This window comes from Mercenaria mercenaria, chromosome 3, assembly GCF_021730395.1.
Source record: "Mercenaria mercenaria strain notata chromosome 3, MADL_Memer_1, whole genome shotgun sequence".
In the NCBI taxonomy this organism is placed as follows: Eukaryota; Metazoa; Mollusca; class Bivalvia; order Venerida; family Veneridae; genus Mercenaria; species Mercenaria mercenaria.
The window spans coordinates 3,804,142-3,826,593 of record NC_069363.1 but is presented as its reverse complement, the minus strand read 5'-3'; the positions used below and the strand labels follow the sequence as shown (position 1 = coordinate 3,826,593).

General features: G+C 31.3%; 1 protein-coding gene and 1 long non-coding RNA gene across 7 annotated transcripts in view; one reads left to right on the top strand and one right to left on the bottom strand.

The window, feature by feature from the left end:
• Positions 1-22,452, top strand: part of LOC128555467 (uncharacterized) — a 238,562-nt gene that overhangs the window by 160,367 nt on the left and 55,743 nt on the right. The window lies entirely within an intron of this gene.
• LOC123525563 (YTH domain-containing protein 1-like) overlaps positions 11,497-22,452 on the bottom strand; it is a 71,353-nt gene continuing 60,397 nt past the window's right edge. For 5 of the 6 annotated variants that reach the window (XM_045304699.2, XM_045304700.2, XM_045304703.2 and 2 more), the window contains 5 exons: positions 21,496-21,575; positions 19,394-19,468; positions 18,440-18,568; positions 15,828-15,878; positions 11,497-14,996 (listed from right to left, as the gene is read on the bottom strand). In XM_045304699.2, coding sequence (XP_045160634.2) covers positions 14,817-14,996; positions 15,828-15,878; positions 18,440-18,568; positions 19,394-19,468; positions 21,496-21,575 — 515 coding nt within the window. In that variant the 3' untranslated portion in view covers positions 11,497-14,816. The remainder of the gene's footprint in view (positions 14,997-15,827; positions 15,879-18,439; positions 18,569-19,393; positions 19,469-21,495; positions 21,576-22,452) is intronic. The other variant, XM_045304701.2, reaches the window with a different exon arrangement.

The following is a 22,452-nucleotide window of genomic DNA, read 5'->3' as shown; positions in this document are numbered from 1 at the left end:
TTTGTGTTAATTTAATACTCCAGATCCTACTATTCTTTCTTTTATTAGGGTAAGTTGGCATTTCTATTTCTTTATCATTAGCTATGACATTCTTCCCCTGGGAGAAGAGAGGCCCCTTTGGGTCGATCAACCATTCCCCAAATAACTTTTCTAAAACCCCGTACTGGCCCGCCCCCGAGAGGGCTCCGTTTCCTAGAGGGGAAAATTTTTGGAGCTATTTTTGCTGCCATTGGGGAAGAATTGTTTTTTCCCCAAAAAACCCGCCAAAGCTCCTAAAAATTTCCCCCTTTTGACCTTGACTGGGCATTTGTTTTTTTGAAATTTTTTTTTAAAAACCCTTCTTATTTTCAACAGCTTTTTTTAATTTTATTTTTTTTGTGTTTTTTTTTAAAAATAAAGGAAAGTTTCCATGAATTGTTCATGTTTTAATCTAAAAGTATGTGGTTTTTTTTATTAAAGCTTGTGCAAATTTTTCTTTTGTCCATCTGTAAGGTTAACTTATATTCAATTATTTGATCCTTATAAATTTATATTTATTTTATTTAAACAGAAAATTCATTTCCAATAGTATTTATTTCAAATGTTTCCCCATATAATACAATTTCGTAAACACGAATATTTTCTGCTGGGGAAATTTTTTTTTAAATTTTGCTGTTAATGAAAATGCTTAGGGTCTTTGTATTACTTCCTTTTTTTTTCAAAGTTAAAGAACAAAACCAAAAAAAAATAAAAGTTTGATTATTTTTGCAGACTTCCGGTAGTCTTTTTTATTTTGTTTTAAAATAAATTAATTACATCATTTATTCTTGATTACTTGGTATTCTGTTTCGGGTAAAAAACACCATTACCAAATTCAAGACGACAGGGCCAAAGGCAATTTTTATTTGCGCTTAATTTTAAAAGTATCTAATAAAAGGGATTATGTTCTTGTGAAAATTTCTTTTTGGTCGTGAAATAAACAATACATGTTGTGGTTTTGTTCACCCGCCCTTATTTTAAAGGTTTTATTAGTTGTTGTGTGCACTTGATTGCGTCACCCTTTCCCGAGGTATGCCCTCGCTTTTGTAAATCTTTCAGAAAATTAAAATTTAAATCCAAATTCATTGAAAATTAAAAGTGGAACCCCTTAAATTAATTTTGTTCAATTACTCACCAGCTCAGCAGCATTAGCTCTAAAATTTAAATTTATCATCATCTGTCAGCTGCATGTTATTTGAATTTGACTTGGGGTATAATATTAGTTTTAAACCCCGAAAAAAAAGAATAATTTTTAATGGATTTTTGCATTTCCTCTTTACCACCTGGATTGATAATTCCTAAAGCAAAACCACTATTATATCCAACTTGATCATTCCGTTTAGCAGTAGCGTTATCTAAAAATAAACCATTTGTTTTCCCTTTTATTTTGATAATCCCCAGACAATTTTAACCAAACTTTTTACATTTACTACCTTATAAAATTTTTTACATCATATAAATTTTTCCATTTTTTAACAACAACTGACAATTAAAGAAGCAGCATTATTAAATTGGGCAATTTGATTATCATCTAATTTTCCCTTGCAAGTTTATTTACTTTAAAACTTCCTTCAAAAAAAGCATTAAAAAAAATCAAAATATAGCTTCTATCTTAATTATAAAATGATATCCGTTTTTTTTTTTGTTTACATTATTTCCCAAAACAGTATTAAGGCTGTATCTAAATTTAATAGGAGTTAATTCATACTTTCCAAAAATTGTTTTGTCTAAACATGTATATATTATATATTATTTTATTTTTTTATTAAAGTTAAACTTTAGTTTTTTTAAAGTTAAAAATTTAGTTTTTTTGAAGTTAAAACTTTATTTTATTAAAGTTAAAACTTTAGTTTTTTTTAAATTTAAAAAATTTAGTTTTTATAAATTAATCTTTAATAAAGTTTTACGTGCCAGTCCTGACAATTTCTTTTATTTTCATATGATTTTCCCCCTCTTTATCATTATTATTTTTTTTTATTTTTACTGTTATTCTTTTCTTGTAATTTTCCTTTGCAATTAAATTACCAACTCCGGAGGGTTTCTTTTTTTAATTTTTAAAAAATTTTTTTTTTTGCAGCAAATTTCCAACTTCTGTTTCCAAACCTTTTTTTTTCACTTTCTGTGCTGCTTTTTCCCGCGTTTCCCCAAAACTTTTTTCCACTGTGCTAAATGAAGAAGCAACTCCGCTTGAAAACAATTTCGTTTAAAATGTCAAAGATACCTGTTCCCTGTTATTCTTCTTCATCTGAAAATCAAAAATAAATAAATATTCTTTTTTTTTGTCTAAACTTTTTTTTTACATTTATAAAACTAAAAATTTTTAATTTTATATTTTTTTAATATTAGTAAAAATTGTTTCAAAATCATTAAAATTAATTATTCTACCAAATACATCGAAAATATATTTTAAAAGAATTTAAATATTTTATTAATTTTCAGAAAATCCCCTCTTTGTGGTTCTTTTTTAAATGGAAAAAAGCTCTTTTTAAAATTTCAGTACTTAAAGCTAGTAATATCACTGAAATTACCATCACAAGGAATTATCAAAAAAGATCGCAAAGAATGTAATTGTATCCACAGGTTTGGGTTTTATTTTGGTTTGTAGTTCCCCATTTAGTATTGTTAATTTTTTTCTCAAAACCCAAACAATGTATGAAAATTTTATATTTCCAAAATCCAACTTAAAAATTTCTTTAATTTAAAACAAAAACTTAAAAATACTTAAATCAAATTCCAAACTTATTGGGGCAATGCGGGTTTATCAAAAACATAATCACCATTACTTTTTAAGTTTCCCTAATTTTAATTTTTAATATCTGGGAACTGTAAGAAACCATTTGTAAATTTGATTCTTTCCAATCCTTACCTTTTTTTAACGAATTCTTTTTTTATCTTTCTCACTAATATTATGCCAAGGTAGGTATAGGTTATTATCCAAAACCCAACAACATAAATTTTATTTTTATCTAAAAATTAAAAAACGAAAAAATCGATTGTAAAATCCCGGGTATTTTTTTTCTTTAACTGTTTCAGAATTAAAAAAATATTTTTGTTCCATTTATTATTTAAGAAAAATATTTTTTATAACATTTTAGTTTTTCTGGTAAGGTGAGTTCATTTTTTAAAAATTGATTTTAACCTAATACCTTATTTTTTTTTTTCTCTTTTTTATTTCCCCGCATCAATCGAACCACAAATTAAAATCCAACTCATTAACCAATTTTTTGGGATTCTGGCAAACGTCATAACCCCTTGTCCCTTTAATTACTTTTTTTAAATTTCATAGTCTTTTATTGATAGGGAATCCCGACTTTTTGTTATTCTTTGAATATTTTTTCTTGATGAATTGTTTTTTTTTTTTATTGTTTATCTTTTATTAATCAAAACAATCAGATTTTATTACTTTAGTATTAATTTCTTTTTTTCCATTCTTTGATCCTTAGCAATTAATTTGTTGGGGCCTAAAGTTTATTTAAGTTAAAATTAAAATTCCATATTGTCCTTTTGGTGAAACTTTTAGGGTTTTGAATTTTTATTCCTTTTCCCCAAAACATTTTTTCCTTTTTTTAAAAAACAATGATTACGTCTCTATATTTAAATTTTTTGGTCTTGCTCCAGTTCTTCTTCAATTCTTCTGTTTTTCGGAAATCTTTGTGTCTTCAAAATATATCTTCATACCAAACCCATAGATCTTTTGGCGGAAAAAATCGTATTGGTTTGGAATGCTTTTCAACCCTTTTAGATTTTCTCTTCTTTTTATCTTTCAGCAAACTGTTCTGGAATTAATGCATTGTTTTTTAATTCCGGTAATGCTTTTAAACTGACTTGCAAATTTTTCTTTTTGACTTTTTTTTCCTTCGTAATTGGCTATTTAAATTTTTGTGACAATCCCCATTTGTAGCTTTTTTAAATTTTTTTCTATTATTTCTTTCTAAGAGCTCTTTCCTTTTTTCCCGACTAATTTTTTTCTTATTTTTTTCATTAAGTTTTGATTTTCATTTATATAAAAAGTAAAATAATTAAATAAGCAAGATAAAGTAAGAAATGTATTATTATTATATTTAAATGGAAAAACCAAATTAGAACAAAAATTAATTACAAAAACTTTACCAATTTTTTTCTTTTTTGCCAGATTTATGTTTTAGATGTTAATTGTGGATCGTGGATCTGGAAAACAAAAACACTAAAGCATTACTTCGAAAACCTCTTATTATTTGATAAATTATACTTTTTTGCTAAAAACCTAGAACAACTTAAATACAGGATTTAATTAAAATTTTTAAAAGGGAAAGCACAAAAAAATAAAATAAATAAGAAATACTTGAAAAATTCAGTGATCCTAACCAAATTTAACCCGCGATGCCTTGAAACGAAAAAAAAAAGAGTAATATTTGATGATTTTGTAGTGAAGATAAAAAGGTTCAAAATAAAAAACAAAAACTTTTTTCAAGGGCGTCAAAAATGTTTTGTTATTTTTTAAGTCAAATTTTCTATAAAAAAACCAAAAAAATATTGAAAGAATGTTCCATTATATTTTATTTGAAAGTCCCGGGAAACGAGAAAATGAAAAGATTTGTAAAAACAAAATATTAACCCTAACTTTTTGTAAGCAACAAATCAAAAAAATTATTTCTTATATATTGACAAAAACCAAGGGAATTTTTTTTGAAAAATTTACTGGTAAATTATAATTATATAAAGGGAGTTTTTAATGTGTAAAACAAAAAAAGGAACCCGACATTTTAAAATAAAGTTAAAATTTGTATTTTATTTAAGGATTATGCTATAAAAACAATTCAAAAAAATTAAAAGGAAAAGGGAAACTATCTTCACAAAAATAAAGGAACTTGATAACACAAAGAACAGAGCATTAAATTTTGGGGGGTAAAACCCTTTTAAAATAGGGATCAAAATAAACCCAAAAGATGCAGTTTCAAGCATTTTTGTTTAAAAAAGTTCAAAGTGTAAGAAACTATAATCTTGAAGACATCAAATCTATAAAACAAACACTAGAAGCAAAGTAAGAATATTTAAGAATTAAAAAAAGATTTAAAAAAAAAATTTTTATTTAGTTGAATTTCAAAATAAACTTGAAAAGAAATGAAAGCTTGGTTGATTCTATTTAAGGATTGAAAGGAAATCGATTTGAAGATGACAACATAAAAAAAATATTTAGAACCAATTTTTAAAAGTTATACAATCAATTCAAGAATTAAAAGATATATGATTAAAAAATGAAAAACTAAAAACAAGATTATTTAGGGTGAGAAAAATTAAAAATATGTATTGTTAGAAATCAAAAACGAAATAATAAATAAATATGAAACTGAAAAAAAGCATAAAGATTTATTAAATTAATTTCAAATAACTTGAGAATATAAAACTGAAATGAAAAGGCGCTTCACAAAGAGGGGATGACATGACCGATTTGATAAATTAAAAAGAGCTAATTCTAAAAAAGAACTTTAAAAAACAAATTCGAGTTTGGATTAGAGTTGACAACCGTCATATTTAAAAATTGCAGACTTTAAATATAATACAAAAAATTACAAGATGTATTTAAAGAAATTTTTGCTAAAGTTTTAAAAACAAAAAATGAAAATGGACTTTGTAGTTGAAAAATCAGTTAAACAAGGGAATCAATCATGCTAAGTAAAGCAATTTAAAACAATTTTAAAGTCAGCTAGAAAATTTTAAAAACAAATTTTGGGGAAATTTATTATACTGTTGACACACCCAAAAATTTTAAAATAGCGAATTAAGTACCTTTCGGTTATTACAAAAGATATTAATGAATTTTTAAAATAATTTTAAAGAAAAAATTAAAAAAATAATAAATGATCTGGACTCTGTAGTTGAAATATCAACTAAAAAAGGAGAATCAATTACTGCTAATCTAAAAAATTTCTATAATACCCAAAAAAATTACAAAAATAAAAAAAGCTTTTCTAAAACAAAAACACAAAAAAGCTAGAAAAAAAAGGCGTTGTTGACAATTTATCTGCTTCTGAAGGGCTACAACAAAACGACTTGATGATTTTGCTGAAAATAATTCTTCAACTTAAAAGAAAGATAAAAAAATAAAAAAGAATTTGGAAAAAGAAATAGAAAAAGTAAAACATGAAATGTTTCTTTTTTAAAATAACAGTTTTTTTTGAAAAAAAATCCAATGTTTGGATAAATTTTTATGAATACTAAAAATGAAAAGTATTTTAACCGTAGGTATCTGGAATATTTTAAAATATGAAAATATGGCCGGGCTGAGTATTTGAATGCACTTCAATTAAGATCTGGAATTTCCGTGATTTTAAAGTTTTTATCATAAACCAACAATATAAAATAGCTGTACCAGATGTACTTTGAGGGGTGGTTTATGTGGAAAAAACCGGAAAATTTTTAATGATTTTATGTTTTTTTAAGGGGGCCAACCCGGTGAAAACCGGGTAAAAAGATTAAAAACCCAATATACATTTTATATTTTTGGGGGGGGAATGTAATATGATCCTTTCTTTGAATTTGTAATGAAAATATAGCAGCTGGGCTTTGCATGATCGTTATACCTATTTATAAAAAAAATTAAGATTTATTTAACACAAGGGACAAAGTTTGACTTTACCTTATGACGTTCAACATCTCGAAATAACATTTACGCTTTTGAGGTAGTTTACTCGTTTTTTCAATCGGATGAACCCATTTATGAAGAAAAACTTTTTAGTTAAACTTTAGTTTTATTTAAATTTCTGTGTTTTTATTTAACTGGAATAATTAAATAATGGGAATATTTAAAATATAAATGAAAGCGTTTTTTCAACATGCTATGCCTATGGATATCAAACGATAGTGATTTTCTAACATAAAAGTATTATGAATTAATCGTGATACTACAGCATACTCAAACGGTGAGGATTTCGTTGTTTTTCTTAAAATTTTTAAAACTTGTTTAATAGTTGTTTAAAAAATGCAAAAGGTGTTTGTACATTATTTAACCCGACGCGGGAGAATTTATTACGGCACACCCCACGCCGGGGTGAACCATTAGTCTTTCCTAAGAGACCTCATCTTAGGGCCCCCATACCTGGGTTTTTCTAAAATCATCAAACCTGCCCGGGTTTTCAGCCAGAATCACCTTTAACCCCCTTGTTTGTTGCCTCCCGAACCTTTGAAACAAGCAAAAACGAAGTAAAGGAATTCAGTGCTATTACAACATTGACGGAAGAATTCTTTATGTGCACAAACCGTCAATGCATAAAACAGGGTTTAAACCCTTAAAAGACAAGGGGACCCCGTACACAAACCAACTGCAAACACCCTTTAAACAGACAAGGGAAGCGTCAATCGACTGGAAAAAGCGTAAAATAACACGGGCTCAATAATATAAAAATTGAAACCGGTTTTAAAATAGTGTTTTTCTTTTTAAATGTGTTATGGTTTTGAAATTATCATAATTTATTTTCATGTGTTTAAAATTTTTCAATTTCTTTTTGTTTTTAAATAAAAAAAACTCCTAAGTAATTTTTTTCTTCCAATATTAAAAAATAATTTTATGAATTTTAATTACAAAGGGGGGATATTTTTTGGTTTTTTTTTTTTTTTAAATTTTAATTTTTAAAAAGGGGGGGTAATTTATAAAAAAACCTGACCTTGTTATTTTGTTATATTTGCATTTGGTTTCCCGGGCGTGTTTTTTTTTAGTTTGAAATTTTCTTGTTCATGGTAATTTTTAAAGTTTTATTGGTATTGTTAAATTTTGTGTCATTTCTTGTCTTTTTAAAAGTTGTTTTTTTATGTAGAAGGTTACAAAACAAGGAAGTAAAAGGTAAATTTTAAAAAGAAAATCAATGTGGTCTAATTCAAACCCCATTATATTTTTCTTCCCGTTGTTATTTAGGCCAAACTTATTTTCATTTTGCTCTCGGTGTAGTGTTTTAAAATTTTTAAGTGGAAATATTTTTAAATAAAGAATATGTTTTCTTCTTTTAAATCATCTTTTAATTTTAAAAAATCTTTTGTTAAATCAGAGGTTTTTATGGGTTTAAAACCGTGGGTTTTAAATTTTTCCCGGGATTGACCAGTCCGCCAAGGCCAAAAGGTCAAAAGAGGGTTTTACTGTTTTTGCACAAACAATTTTATATACTGTCACCTGTTGGTAAAGCACTGGGTCAGGTCAAAAAAAGGCTGTGTTTTTTTTCCTATCTAACTTACTAAAATTACGACCTTGGCAGGATATTGTAAATTTTGGGAGCAGATGCTTGCTCTATATTAAAAAGTCCTAAATAACCGATGTTAAATCACAGTTCCCCATGTTAAAAAGCCCAAAAAATTTAGATGACCTCTACCAGCTCCACTGGTTTTAATATAAAAAGAAAAAAATTTTAGAAACCCCCTTGATTGAAATTTTTTGCCGCCCAAAATGTTTGAATGCTACAAAAATCTGGTAATTTTTTTGTGACTGTGAAACCTTTCATCAACCTAATTTTACAATTGCAAAATGTTTTTTTGACGTCAAAATTTTCCAAATTTTGGGGGCTAAAGAAGGTGGGAACACAGGTTGTAAAATCAATTGTGTTATCCATAAATAGAAAGTAGAATCAAATATCATTGACGTCTCAGTCATTAAGGTAATAAAAAATATTTATTTCTTTTGTAATATATTTACCATAACCAGGGGAGTGAAGCTGAATATTTGTTTCATCTCCAGTCACCAGAAACAAACATTTTCAACTGGCCTTAATGCCATATAAACATTTGTCATTTTTTTTTTTTTGTAAAAAGATGATGAATACTTTTGTATTGTACGATTATCCCTCTTAGAAAAAGGTCGTGGTGTGCATTTTATTCTGAAATACTACTGGGATATATTAAAAAATTTACACAGCTGTAAATCCATTCACTAAAATCAGATATAAAGTGAAATTACAACACATTTGCCAGAAATTTTAAGTATAAAAAGAGGCATAATTCAAGGAATACTTCTCCCAGATTTGTGACCCTTATAGCATAATTATGATGTATACAATTAAATTATAATATAGAACGAAAGTGCTTCAACCTTTGACCACAAAAGCATAAAAGGACATAATTCATGGAATATTGGCGTTAGGGTTACGGCCCTTGTGTCAAAAGATGTTGAACAACCGTTTTGAGTACATGTATGAATAAAACCTATCCATTATAGGATTAAATCATTTTTCTGGCATTCATGAATGTCTCGAGGGGGCTTTATGTTAAATGTATCCATTAATCCTTACAACTTCAAGTAATCATGTTTCTGCAGAGATATTTCATTTTTAATGATTTTGTTCCCCCCATTAATAATTGTTCACAAACTTTTAATCGAAACCAAATCATGATCATTGTATAGAAAATGATGCATTTAAGAATATGTGTACTTACACCTATGTTTTGTTCAGAAATAAGGAGTTTTTAATATAATACTGATTTTGCACAGATAAACTCCGAAATATGTCCATGAATACAAACTTGACAACATAAGGTTCATCCATTTGTGAACACTGCGGCTAAAACCAATCAAATTGTTTGCAATAATCTACATTTGAATTATTTAGTAATAACAGAGACAGACTGAAAGTACATCAAACCATTACATAAAACTTAAGGTAAAAAGCAGTTCATGAAATATATTGGTGCCAGAGTTATAAATGGTTTTCATTGTTCAGGTCACTGTGGTTTGGGGGGCATACTACTCAATAAGTCCAATCATCCTAGAAATGTCAAGGTTCTAAATCAAGTGGTTCTCAAGTTGCAAATCAGAAAGTTTTCATGCCTCTGGGCTCTTGAGTTTGACCTACTAACCCCAAAATCATTAGGGATCATCTGCTTGGCATGTCCAATAATCCTTTGAAAATTCAAGGTTCTGAGTAAAGAAGTTTTCAAGTTATTGATCGAAAACGGTTTTCCATGTTCTTGCTCCTGTATCCTCGACCTTTTACCTCAAAATCAGAACTGGTTTTCATGTTCTGGCCCCTGTGACCTTGACCTTTGAAAGAACAAAAGATCAATGGATGTCATCTACTCTGCATGTCCAATCATCCTATGAGGTTTCAGCTTTCTGGGTTAAGTTGTTCTCAGGTTATTGATCAGAAAAGGTTTTTATAATGTTCTGGCTCCTGTGACCTTAACCTTCAACAGAGTGACCCCAAAATCTATAGGGACCATCTACTTGGCATGTCTAATCATCCTATGAAATTTCAACGTTCTGGGTAGTGTGGTTCTGAAGTTGTTGATCGGAAACAGTTTTCCATAATCTGGACCCTGCAACCTTGACCTTTGACAGAGCGACTCCAAAATCAATGGGGTCTTTTACTTCGTATGTCCAATCATCCCATGAAGTTCAAGATCCTGGGTCAAGTGGTTCTCAAGTTATTGATCAGCGACAGTTTTCCTTGCTCACTCCCCTGTGACCTTGACCTTCGATTGAGTGACCTTTAAAACAATAGGGGTCATCTACTCCATTAGCCCTATAACCCTATGAAGGTTCCAGGTCAAATAAGTCTCAAGTAATTGATTGGAAAAGGTTTTCCAGGTTCTGGCCCTGTGACCTTGACCTACTGACCCCAAAATCAATAGGGGTCATCTACTCTGCATGTCCATTCATCCTACGAAGTTTCAGCATTCTGGGTCAAGTGGTTCTCAAGTTACCGATCCGAAACGTTTTTCCATGTTCAGGCCCGTGACTTTGATTTTTGATGGAGTCAATGACTCATCTACTCTGTAAGCCCCATCACCCTATAGTTTGATGGCTCTGGGTGAAATGGTCTTCTACAGACAGGGCAAAAATATTGTGTCCCGCAGTGGGTGAATGTGGGGTGGGGTAAAGTGTATCAAAAAGACTAAGTCGTGGGGATGGGGGTGGAGTAATGGGTAAGTGTATCAAAAAGACCAAGGGCAAGTAGGAGCATGTGTTTGAAGCCCAATAAATAAAATATATGCAAACTAATCCCTTTTAGTGCAATTTAGCTGTAAAATGAACCACTCAAGATATTTTTCTTGTTAGTTGTGCTCAGCTGATCATACCACGAATGCTTTTTCTTTCACCAGAACTGTTCCAGCTATCAGCCAGTAGAAAATGCCAAAAAATACATAAATTACAGAATTTTGCACGACCAGCAACATCTAGAAAATGTCGAGTTCAAACTGCTGCTAAAATTATCATTTCACACCTAGCAGAAACAAAGTGAGGCTGAAGACTACATGGCCTGATGGGGGAATATTTTTTGCCTGACATTATTGTCAAGAGAGAGCAATCCTGCTATTGACCAGGTTCAGTTTCCTGGATTAAGGACTTTAGTTTAATACATATCTGGTAGGATAAAACCTATCATTTGCTCTAAACATACTGGTTTGGTATTATTTCAAATGGCTACAGGTAGGGGCCTAAACTTCTACATTTCACTTCTAGTTTGCCACAAACTTGGGGGGAAAAGACATCTCTAAACATAATGAATGCAGTAACACCAGTCTTGTATAAATTTGTATTTATTCCACTTCAGGTGAAACATTATTATACAATAATGCAGGTAAGAAATAAATCCCTATAATATTATAGGAGATACAATATAATTACAATCAAATGATAAAATTATTTACAGACTAACTCAGAGAATGTCAATGAAAGTTTTTATTAGATTAATAGTTTCAAGGCATGTATTTCTCAGATAGTCAGAAATTTAGATTTCAAACTGTTTCATCTATTTTTGCTTATCTGTGGCTTTTGCTCATCTTTGCAGAATGGTATTTTACGACCTACATTCAAACAAAGTTTACACAGAATAACATATCTAAGCCATAAAAATACCAAATTGGAAAAATCAACATTTTACAGATGAAATCAAATTTGTAGCAAAGAGGCTGAAGAAATACAGGCCTGGAACACATTATTGCTGTATTTATATATAGAAAATATTTCAAATGGATTTCCTGACAATTTGCAGCATATGTACCCTAAATTGTAAAATGAAATATCAAAGAAATATTTTCCCTCTGAGAAATATGACAAACAAGCATGCTTGCTAACGCAGGTTTCGCACTGCTTCTTTCTTAAAAATGGTAATGAAATATTACAATCATATTATTTTCATTAAAACTCAAGTCAAAAGATAACTATCAGATTGACCATTTTTCAACTATATATTAGTGACTTATTTAATTCATGAAACTGCATTATTTCTTTTACATAAAACCTTCATGTATCTTGATGCATTTACTTTTTAGATATTTAATAAGGTGTACAAAATCAACCACTAAACTTGTAGTTACCAAAAACTTCCAGTAAATGAAAATGAATGTCAAAATGGCATCTGTATAATCCTGCACAACTGGTGATAGCCAATATAGTGAGACAAATTGCACAAATATGTTAAGTTAAGGCCATCCTTTTAAAACTGTCTGTTAGCTGTGCTCTGACCCAGATTATTAAGAGGTGGTTAAGTTTGTAGATGATTTTTTTGGAGGAGTACTTGTCATCAATCCCTCCAAAATCATAGCAACTGAAGATTCACTGAGATTAATAATGAAGTAATTCTTACATTTTACATTATTTGTTTTGTACGTTAAACAATTACTGCAATATGACTGAAAGAAGGAAACAGAATGTCTTATCTTCGTATTTGAAAGTAATTTTCAGAGGTCAAAACATTTTTGAAGGTTGGGACAATTTTGGCATGTCAGCAAGAGCACTGCAAAAAAATGAGACAATTTATTAAGGATGACCTTACAGGCAATGCTGTTCAGTTATATGCAAATGTAGTTTTTCATAAAATATAATACTGTACCAAATATTTGCAAACACTATTCTCTCATTTTTAAGAGATAAATGCCAGTTTTCTGAAGTATAAACACAATGGAAATCTCAACATGACAATGCTTTATAAACGTGTTAGTTCACAACAACAAAACGAGTCAAAAATGAGCATAAAACAATTAGTATGAACTAGGTCCCAAAAAGATCAAGATGATATGGAATTTATGCATAAAATAATCTCTCCATAGTCAGTATGACTTTGGTGTTAGACAATGAGACAACTACCTTGAAATAATTTTGTTTTGACAAATTTAAGTAAATTTCAACATCTAATGATTCTCTACTACGTATGAACTTGAAAACGTTGATGGAAACATTAAATTGAAAAGTTATATATTTTTAACATCTTTTGGAAAATTGACCCCTAAGTCCTTCAACTGGTAAAAACAATATAAATGTGAAGTATTCTGCATTTTACCTACTGATTTGTACCAGTAAATTGATAGATGTATCAGGTACCAATTTACTGGTACAAATAAGTGTACTTCCAAAACTTTGGCAGTGTTCATATAAAACTGTCAGAGATCCTTATAAATCTGTATATTATATCTACTATTGTATAAACTGCTGTAACAGATTTGCTATCCTTTCACTAATTGCTGCCTAAACTATGTTTACCTGTCAGAAAAACTTTTAATATAAATGTACACAGGCTATTTAACTTTGTTTTCAGACTGATGTTAAAACATACTAAAATTAATTGTCAATGAACACCAAGACTGGGAAGGTAATTACCTTACAATTACCTAATGTGTAATATATTTATACATAGTAACAAGGCAACTGCTAATCTAAAATTGGTTGATTTGCTCATCCTCCAGAAATATGAAATATGAACAGTGAAGGATCTTACAGGGAATGAGCAAGTCTTACTGGGTCAGGTTACAAGTTAGCAACTAAAATCTGAAATGATATTAATGTTCAAGGTGAATTTGAATAAACTACAAAGGTGAGGTTTGGAACATGAACAGGTCTAGAAATATATACAAATGGTGTACAAAATAATGATATGACTTTTTGATAATGTAATAGCACACAGTTAAAATACATTATGGAATTTATACAAATATATCTATCACTGTACAAAAATCATGTGTTATCCCATGTTAACAAGTACATATATAAAACATTGTACTGCCATCTAACTGCAAATCAACCATTAGTAATTCAACTTAATATCTTCAAAACTTGGTCAATATTGCTAATATGTCAGTAATATAATTCAGTGGCACATGCCCAAAATTTATATCATACAAGAAATTTTTGCACCAAAAAAGAATACAATCTTGTTTTGTTAACTTGAATAATGGTGCAATTATCTTACAGAATTCTTTTTTGGTTGGGCACTCCTGTTTGTACCAAGTAACTTATGTCAAAACATGTAGTAGGACTGTCACTGATTGAAAAAAAAAAAATTAATTGATATTTTAACTGACAGAAATTGAAAATGTATCAAGAAGACTTTTATAAACACAAAGTTGTGGCTGGATGAAATAGATCCATTCACATTAATTTCACCACCAAGACAGTTTTTTCACTCGAAATCTGATTATATAGAACATGCAAGCAAGTCTGAGTATTCAAATGAAATATCTTTCAGTTATCTGGTCTATTTTTTCTTCTTCTTGACTGAATCTATATTACCGAATTGTGAATTGATATACTGTCACCCTGATCATGCTTTAAATACACTGACAATGAATGACAGCCCTAATCAGCAGCCAAGTAAAGTGTGCCACTAAAACATTAGAATCACATTTAGATAGCAGTACCTTATATAGAATATCCAAATCTCAACATTAACGAGACTTGCTTTGCGCATAAAACCCACAAATCTCTCTCTAATATAAACCCTCTTTTATGTATACAAATCTTGGATTTACCAAAGCACAACCATACAATTCAGAACCATGCACTGGTCGGTAAAAATATTTCAATCATTCCCGCTATCATACACTCTATATAAAAATGCCCAATCTCATCTCCGTTCACGATGCCTCTCCCTGTGTCTATCTCTCTCACCATCACGTTCTCTCTCTCTATGTCTGTGTTCACGCTCTCTCTCCCTATCACGGCTACGATCCCTGTCGTGATCTCGGCTTCTTGATGAACTGCCTCCTGTGGTGCGTCGTAAAAAGTCCTCTACATCTCTATCATACTGTAAACAGGGAGAAACACATTTTGATGTTTTCAGGTAAATGCATATACATCTATTTATCAAAACAAATAATTCAAGATTATGCTTATATAATTTCAATCAGAATATTCTGATACATTGTAATTTAAAATTTTTATTATGAAACTGAAATTAACATTCCCAGGCAATAATTCTAATGGTATCTCTAAGGGTTTTTCTCTTCTTTTTTTTCCATTTTGCAGTTTTCCAGTCCAGACACTCATTTAAACATTTTACACAAGAAGGATGGTAACCAAACTGGGATTTTTTTTTTCAGTTTTTCATTTGCATTTTTTTTACAGGTTTTCCAAACATAAATTGTATTCAGACAACCTATCACTGTTCTCAGATACTGTATGGTAACACCTCAATTTTTTCTCTGTATGCAATTGCTATGCTCCCCAGAAGTTTTCTCTTCAGTCATTTTTCCCATTGTAATTGTTCTTCAAATATAATATCTTCACAACAGAGCAAACATTAAAATAATGCATGCATAACACCATGCTTAAATGAAGTATGTGAATACAGTTCAAGAAATAAAATAAGTTAAAATAAACAATGAAAATGAATGGGAGGTGACACCTTCTATTGTACTCTTCAATATTTTCAGACAAATTACATCACTGATCAGAATTGGAATATCTTTGAAGTCTATTGAAAGTAAGTGCACAATTTTTAACCCGAAAATGATCACTGACAAATACAATATCAATGACACCCCAAATAATGACCCAATTTTCCAAATACTATCAAACTACTTAAATTTTCTTCTTTTCATACAAGTGATTAAATGAATGAAAAAAAGGTACATACATTTCCTGATGATGTGTAGCGACTTTCATATTTATCATAGCTGTCTCGACTCTGAAGAGAGAAATTCAATTCTCTTTGTGATTTCAAAGAAAAACAAGAAAATGTACAATAGATTTCAGCGGTACAAATGGATGACACTATTCATCGAAAAAAAATACAAGGAAAACAACAAGCAGTATATGTGTAATGATATTCATTAGGCAATAATTGCAACGGCTAGCCTCATTGCTGCTATCTGTCTCTTTAACAGTTCTATTTTGATGTTTTCATTTGCAACGTTCAGATCTCTTCAGTACTGTTACTAGTCGATTTATTCACACCCAACAGTGTGAATATACATGTAGTGTGATACACTGTTCTTTGTAACCACTGATGTAGAGTGCATGTATACATGTAGCCGCATAAAATGTATAAAGCAGTGTAACTGATATGAGTCTAGGTATGTTAAGGGAAACATGGCATTTCATGCAGACTGAAGTGTATTATCTGGGAATATGTGACTCTGAAACTGAATACAGCTATTGGAATGTGATCTGATGCTTTCAGCTACATAATTGAAGAGGAGTTTTGTTTTTCCAGCACTGATAAAACTTTAATGTAAACTATACCATGCTAAAACACATTCATGTAGAATATATATATATGAAAAAAACAACAGAAAACCTTCTAAAACATTTATTATATGCAAACATTCTTCCTATCATGCAACAGACTAAAAACAAGAGGACCATGATGGTCCTGAATCGCTCACCTCTTCCCATATGACCCAGTTTTGAGTATGACATCGTTTTTTTCTATTATTTGACATAGTGACCTAGTTTTTGAGCTCATGTGACCCAGTTTTGAACTTGACCTAGATATTATCAAGATAAAAATTCTGACCAATTTTCAAGAAGATCCATTGAAAAATATGGTCTCTAGAGAGGTCAGAAGGTTTTTCTATTATTTGACCTATTGACCTAGTTTTCGAAGGTACGTGACCCTGTTTTGAATTTTACCTAGATATCATCAAGGTGAACATTCTCACTAATTTTCATGAGAATCTCATGAAACATATGGCCTCTAGAGAGGTCACAAGGTTTTTCTATTTTTATACCTTCTGGCCTAGTTTTTGACCGCACGTGACCCAGTTTCGAAATTGACCTAGATATCAACAAGGTGAACATTCAGATCAATTTTCATGAAGATCCATTGAAAAATATGGCCTCTAGAGAGGTCAAAAGATTTTAAAAATTTTAGACCTACTGACCTAGTTTTTGACCGCAGTTGACCCAGTTTCAAACTTGACCTAGATATCATCAAGATAAACATTCAGACTAACTTTCATACAGATCCCATGAAAAGTATGTCCTCTAGAGAGGTCACAAGGTTCTTTTATTATTTGACCTACTGACCTAGTTTTTTAAGGCACGTGACCCAGTTTCAAACTTGACCTAGATATCATCAAGGTGAACGTTCTGACCAATTTTTATGGAGATCCATTCACAAGTATGGCCTCTAGAGAGGTCAAAAGGTTTTTCTATTTTTAGACCTACTGACCTAGTTTTTGACCGCACATGACCCTGTTTCGAACTTGACCTAGATATCATCAAGATGAACATTCAGACCAACTTTCATATAGATCCCATGAAAAATATGGCCTCTAGAGAGGTCACAAGGTTTTTCTATTATTTGACCTACTGACCTAGTTTTTGACCGCACGTGACCCACTTTCGAATTTGACCTAGATATCATCAAGGTGAACATTCTGACCAATTTTCATGAAGATCTCATGAAATATATGGCCTCTAGAGAGGTCACAAGGTTTTTCTATTTTTCGATCTACTGACCAAGTTTTTGACTGACATGACCTAGTTTCAAACTTGACCTAGATATCATCAAGATGAACATTCAGACCAACTTTCATACAGATCCCATGAAAAATGTGGCCTTTAGAGAGGTCACAAGGTTTTTCTATTATTTGACCTAGTTTTTGATGGCACGTGACCCAGTTTCGAACTTGACCTAGATATCATCAAGGTGAACGTTCTGACCAATTTTCATGAAGATCTTGTGAAATATATGGCCTCAAGAGAGGTCACAAGGTTTTTCTATTTTTAGACCTACTGACCTAGTTTTTGATGGCACGTGACCCAGTTTCGAACCTGACCTAGATATCATCAAGGTGAACATTCTGACCAATTTTCATGAAGATCTTGTGAAATATATGGCCTCTAGAGAGGTCACAAGGTTTTTCTATTTTTAGACCTACTGACCTAGTTTTTGAAGGCACGTGACCCAGTTTCGAACTTGACCTAGATATCATCAAGATGAACATTCTGACCAATTTTCATAAAGATCCCATGAAAAATGTGACCTCTAGAGTTGTCACAAGCAAAAGTTTACGGACGCACGGACGGACGGACGGACGACGGACACCGCGCGATCACAAAAGCTCACCTTGTCACTTTGTGACAGGTGAGCTAAAAACAAACCCTAAGTATACACTTCATATGTAGATTTTCCAACAGCCACTTTCCTCTTTCATTCACCAAGTATCAAAATGGATTATTTACTCAAGAAACATTCCTATAACACATACTCCACATACAAAGTTTGGTGAGTACACTTACTGAGCGTTTTTCAGATCTAGATCTTGGAGGGGAATGAGATCGACTGTAGTCTGGTGGAGGCATCTGGTACTCTCGTGAATGCTCGTAACTCTGATATTGTGCCATAGGATCTATGCTATAGGCCTGAGGCTGAAAATTTACAACGAAATAATTAGCATTTTAAAGAGACTAGAAAACTAAAGCATCAAGTTACAACTTCCAGGTATTCCTTTCTTTTAAAATTTAAGGTAGACTATATAGTAGACCCTCAATGATAATTGGGAATTTCTGTGCAATTACATATTCTTGTATTCCTTTTCTTCAAAAACGTACACAAGACATTCTGTCTCTGCCAAGGAACGTCTAAATCAATGTGAAGAACATGTAACTAATCAGACAGAAATTACTGGTTGTCAGTAACATCTCACAACCTTATCCTAAATTTACTGTTGATGTATTTTTAATTATAATGTTATAATTGCTCAAAACATTTCTTTACTTTATTTAGAATTACTTGAGAAAAACTACTATGCTACTTACTATGTATTAGATAGAGGCCATGAAGTGAACCCTACAGAACCAAGTAAAGAAGAGAGACTAACAGCAGTTTCTTAACGGTAAAGATTTCACTTCATATCCTTTATCTGACTGGAGACTTTTTCCTATTTTTTTTTTCTATGCAGCTCAAAATAAGTCAGCCACTTAATAACACTCTTCATGGTGAAGGTATTTATGTTATTAAGTAGTGGAAAACTTTGAAAATACCTGGTATGGAATTTGTTGAAAAAGAATGATAAACACTAAATTATTATCCTTGCTGTATCACCATCTCCTCAAATTCAACAATATTTTGATTTGGGATTTACACAAAATAGCATTATTGTAACAAGTTTTTCTTTTATGTAACATATCTTTAATTTCTGTTATGCACATCTTACTCATATCTACAACATAAACAAATACAAGTATACATACCGGTGGTCCATATGGCGGCATTGGAGGCGGGGCTGGAGCTCTGTGTACAAACTCCCTCATATAATCATTGTAGGACTGAAAACAGGAAAATTAAACTAAATTTTCTCGTTGTAATTACAGGTGTGCAGGCAAAGTGAAAAACCCTGATCATCAAACTAGGATATTTCTGCAAAAATCTTTTACTAGTACCATATGTAACAGTATAAACCTATTAATGGCTTGTAGAGAAAGTTCTCACAACTTCTGTTAACTATGCTTGATGACTTTTAATCCAGATACAGTTATCATGTCATTGTAACAATGTATTATAACTACATGCCACACTGACGGAGTTAACTTGATTTCCTATATTTACAGCTTATCTTTGTAAATTTTATAAACAAAGTACAATTCTAATCACAAATAAACAACAAACCACAGTAACCATATACCAGAAGGAAAAGGGATTTGAAGACCTCAACAATTCTACTTTTCACAGAGCAACAAATCCTGACAAACCAACACCATCACTTGAGTTTATATTACAAGCAAGCTAAATTTCTTACTGCTTTCAACTATCAGGCATTTGTAAATACATAATGCATCCTTTTTACTGGACATTAAAACAATGTTAGAAAAGGATAATTCTCTAGTGATTTAATGCAGAAGTGTATTGGGACAATTCATTAGTTTCAGAAGTGCAGATTCCTGACCCCAAAAGTTACGAAACTGAGTCTGACAACCAGTCTCTGAATGAAAACTGCCTTTGGTTAGTTTCAATTCTCAGAAACAACCAATCAGATGCTTCTAATACTAAGAAACAACCAATCAGCGGCTGGAATTTCAAGACTGGTCTCCAAACTACTCAGTTATATAACTGATGCAAGTCCGAGTACCTCTCATGAATGCAAATGATCAGACCAAGGCTAGCCTTTTTCCTGACAATGTCCTTGAGTATAAAATAAATACCACAGGCCTTTAAAGGAAGTTTACATCACATAACAAAGGAAAAACATCTTTACCATAAACCAGCTTACACTTTGATTTTCATGCATGCACTTTATCACGAAAATTTTCCTGTGGAGTTACAGAAGAAACCCTAGCATGTATGTGTTGCCATCTGAAGGACTTCTATATCAACCCATACACCATAAAAAGGGATTTCGGGGTGATCATATAAAGGTACAGACCTCTTTGTATTTGGACACATAATCTCTGTATGTATCATTTTGTGCAACATAGGAAGACGTGGTGTAAGATGGAATATCACAGTATCTATCTGGTGACTGAAAACACCAAAACTAACTTTTTTACAAGCTTTACAACTAGAATAATTTACTTTCGGTTGTTGGACTTAACAAAATTTTTCAACTGTTATGTTAGGCAAATACACGGACTGTTAGTTTTAAAAAAATAAAAGAAACACCAATTTCTACTCAAGTTAGCAAACAACTTCTGACTGACTATAGTCTTAGCATTATCAGTAAGATCACAGATTCACCTCATCCAGGATCTAACTTGTGACCTTTTAATAAGTGATCTTGTGTTGAACAGAGCAGACCAAATTTCAAGTAGGCTAAGACTCAGTATTTTGGTATGTCTCTATATCAGCATGCCATGAGTTCATTTTGATGGGTTTAAAGTCATAACAACATTATTTTAGTCATACTGCAGCTCTGAAGCTTTCCAATGTAAAGAACCCATGTGACCCTTTGGGAATTATTTCAGGCACAGGTGGATACCTGAATAGAATCACCGCCCCTGCATGCCTGAGAGCTACAGTCAAGAAATGGACTGCGCACCTTCACTACTATCACTGAGAAATAAATTGTTGGCAAACAAGAGAAAACTGTTCTTAGTGGTTTTCAAAACAAATCTAAGCGCATAGCAATACAGAAAGATAAAGCACAATTCAATCTGCAAACAAAAATAAAGATGGATAGCTTGCGATTTTTCATTACAACAATCAAATTTTATTAAATTAAAAAAAAAATGTAACCTGATGAATCGAAGCTCTTCTAACTGAATGATAAAAGTACCAGTAACCTTAGCTAACTAACTGGGTAACACATCACTCAGATTTGTCCACTACTCACAGATATACTATATATACTATGACTTACCCCATTGATAAATGTTTCTCTTCGTACTCCCTGATTGTATCTGGATGAACCTCGGTCTGAACGTCTGTCTCGGAAAAATCCTGAAAAGTTAAAAATCACTGTACATTCCAAAAACTTGACAAAATGAAGTGGGAAGGGATAAACAAACAGTTTTTTATTTCACCAAAACTGATGATATACAATTAGTTATATCAGTAAACCAGATGCGTGCCCACACTTCTGTCACTGTACATGGTTGCATAGTATTTTAAGATATTTATGCAACACAAACTTTTGAGCACCTTCTCACTAAATCAAGGAACATAACTGTTGTCTGACCAAGTTGTGCACCTAGCGTTTTGTTTAGAATTTCTGTAAGTTTGATTAGATATATGGTCCTTGACTTAGTACAAAATAAACATAAAGGGTCGTAGAGTTATAATAGATTAGATGATTTGTTATATAGCATGTGAAGTTGTGCACCTGATGTTTAACTTCACATGCTGAATATTATACCTTACATGTTTCATGACCCTAGGTCAAATACGTTTTAGGATATGTGTGACACTAACATTCATGCATTTTTTGAATAAGTCAAGAACCAGAACTCTGATATGTCTGAGATATATCTCTAACTAAAGCCCAGTTGCACAACTTCGCATGCTAAATAATATTCCTATAATGTTTCATATTCCTAGGTAAAATACTTCTCAAGATACATGTGAACAAACTTCTTTTTTAGCCCTTTTATTCATATTTTAATTAATCAAGGGCCATCAATCTTGTCTGGCTGTGTGAAATCCCAACTAGAGTTGTCATAGAAGTGACAAATTATACCCCCACAATACTGCCTTGTCACAGAACTATGCCAATGTCAAAGCCAATTTTGCTTGACCTTTGACCTGACCTCAAAATCAAAAGGGGTCATCTGCTGGTCATGATCAACCTCCCTGTGAAGTTTCATGATCCTCGGCCCAA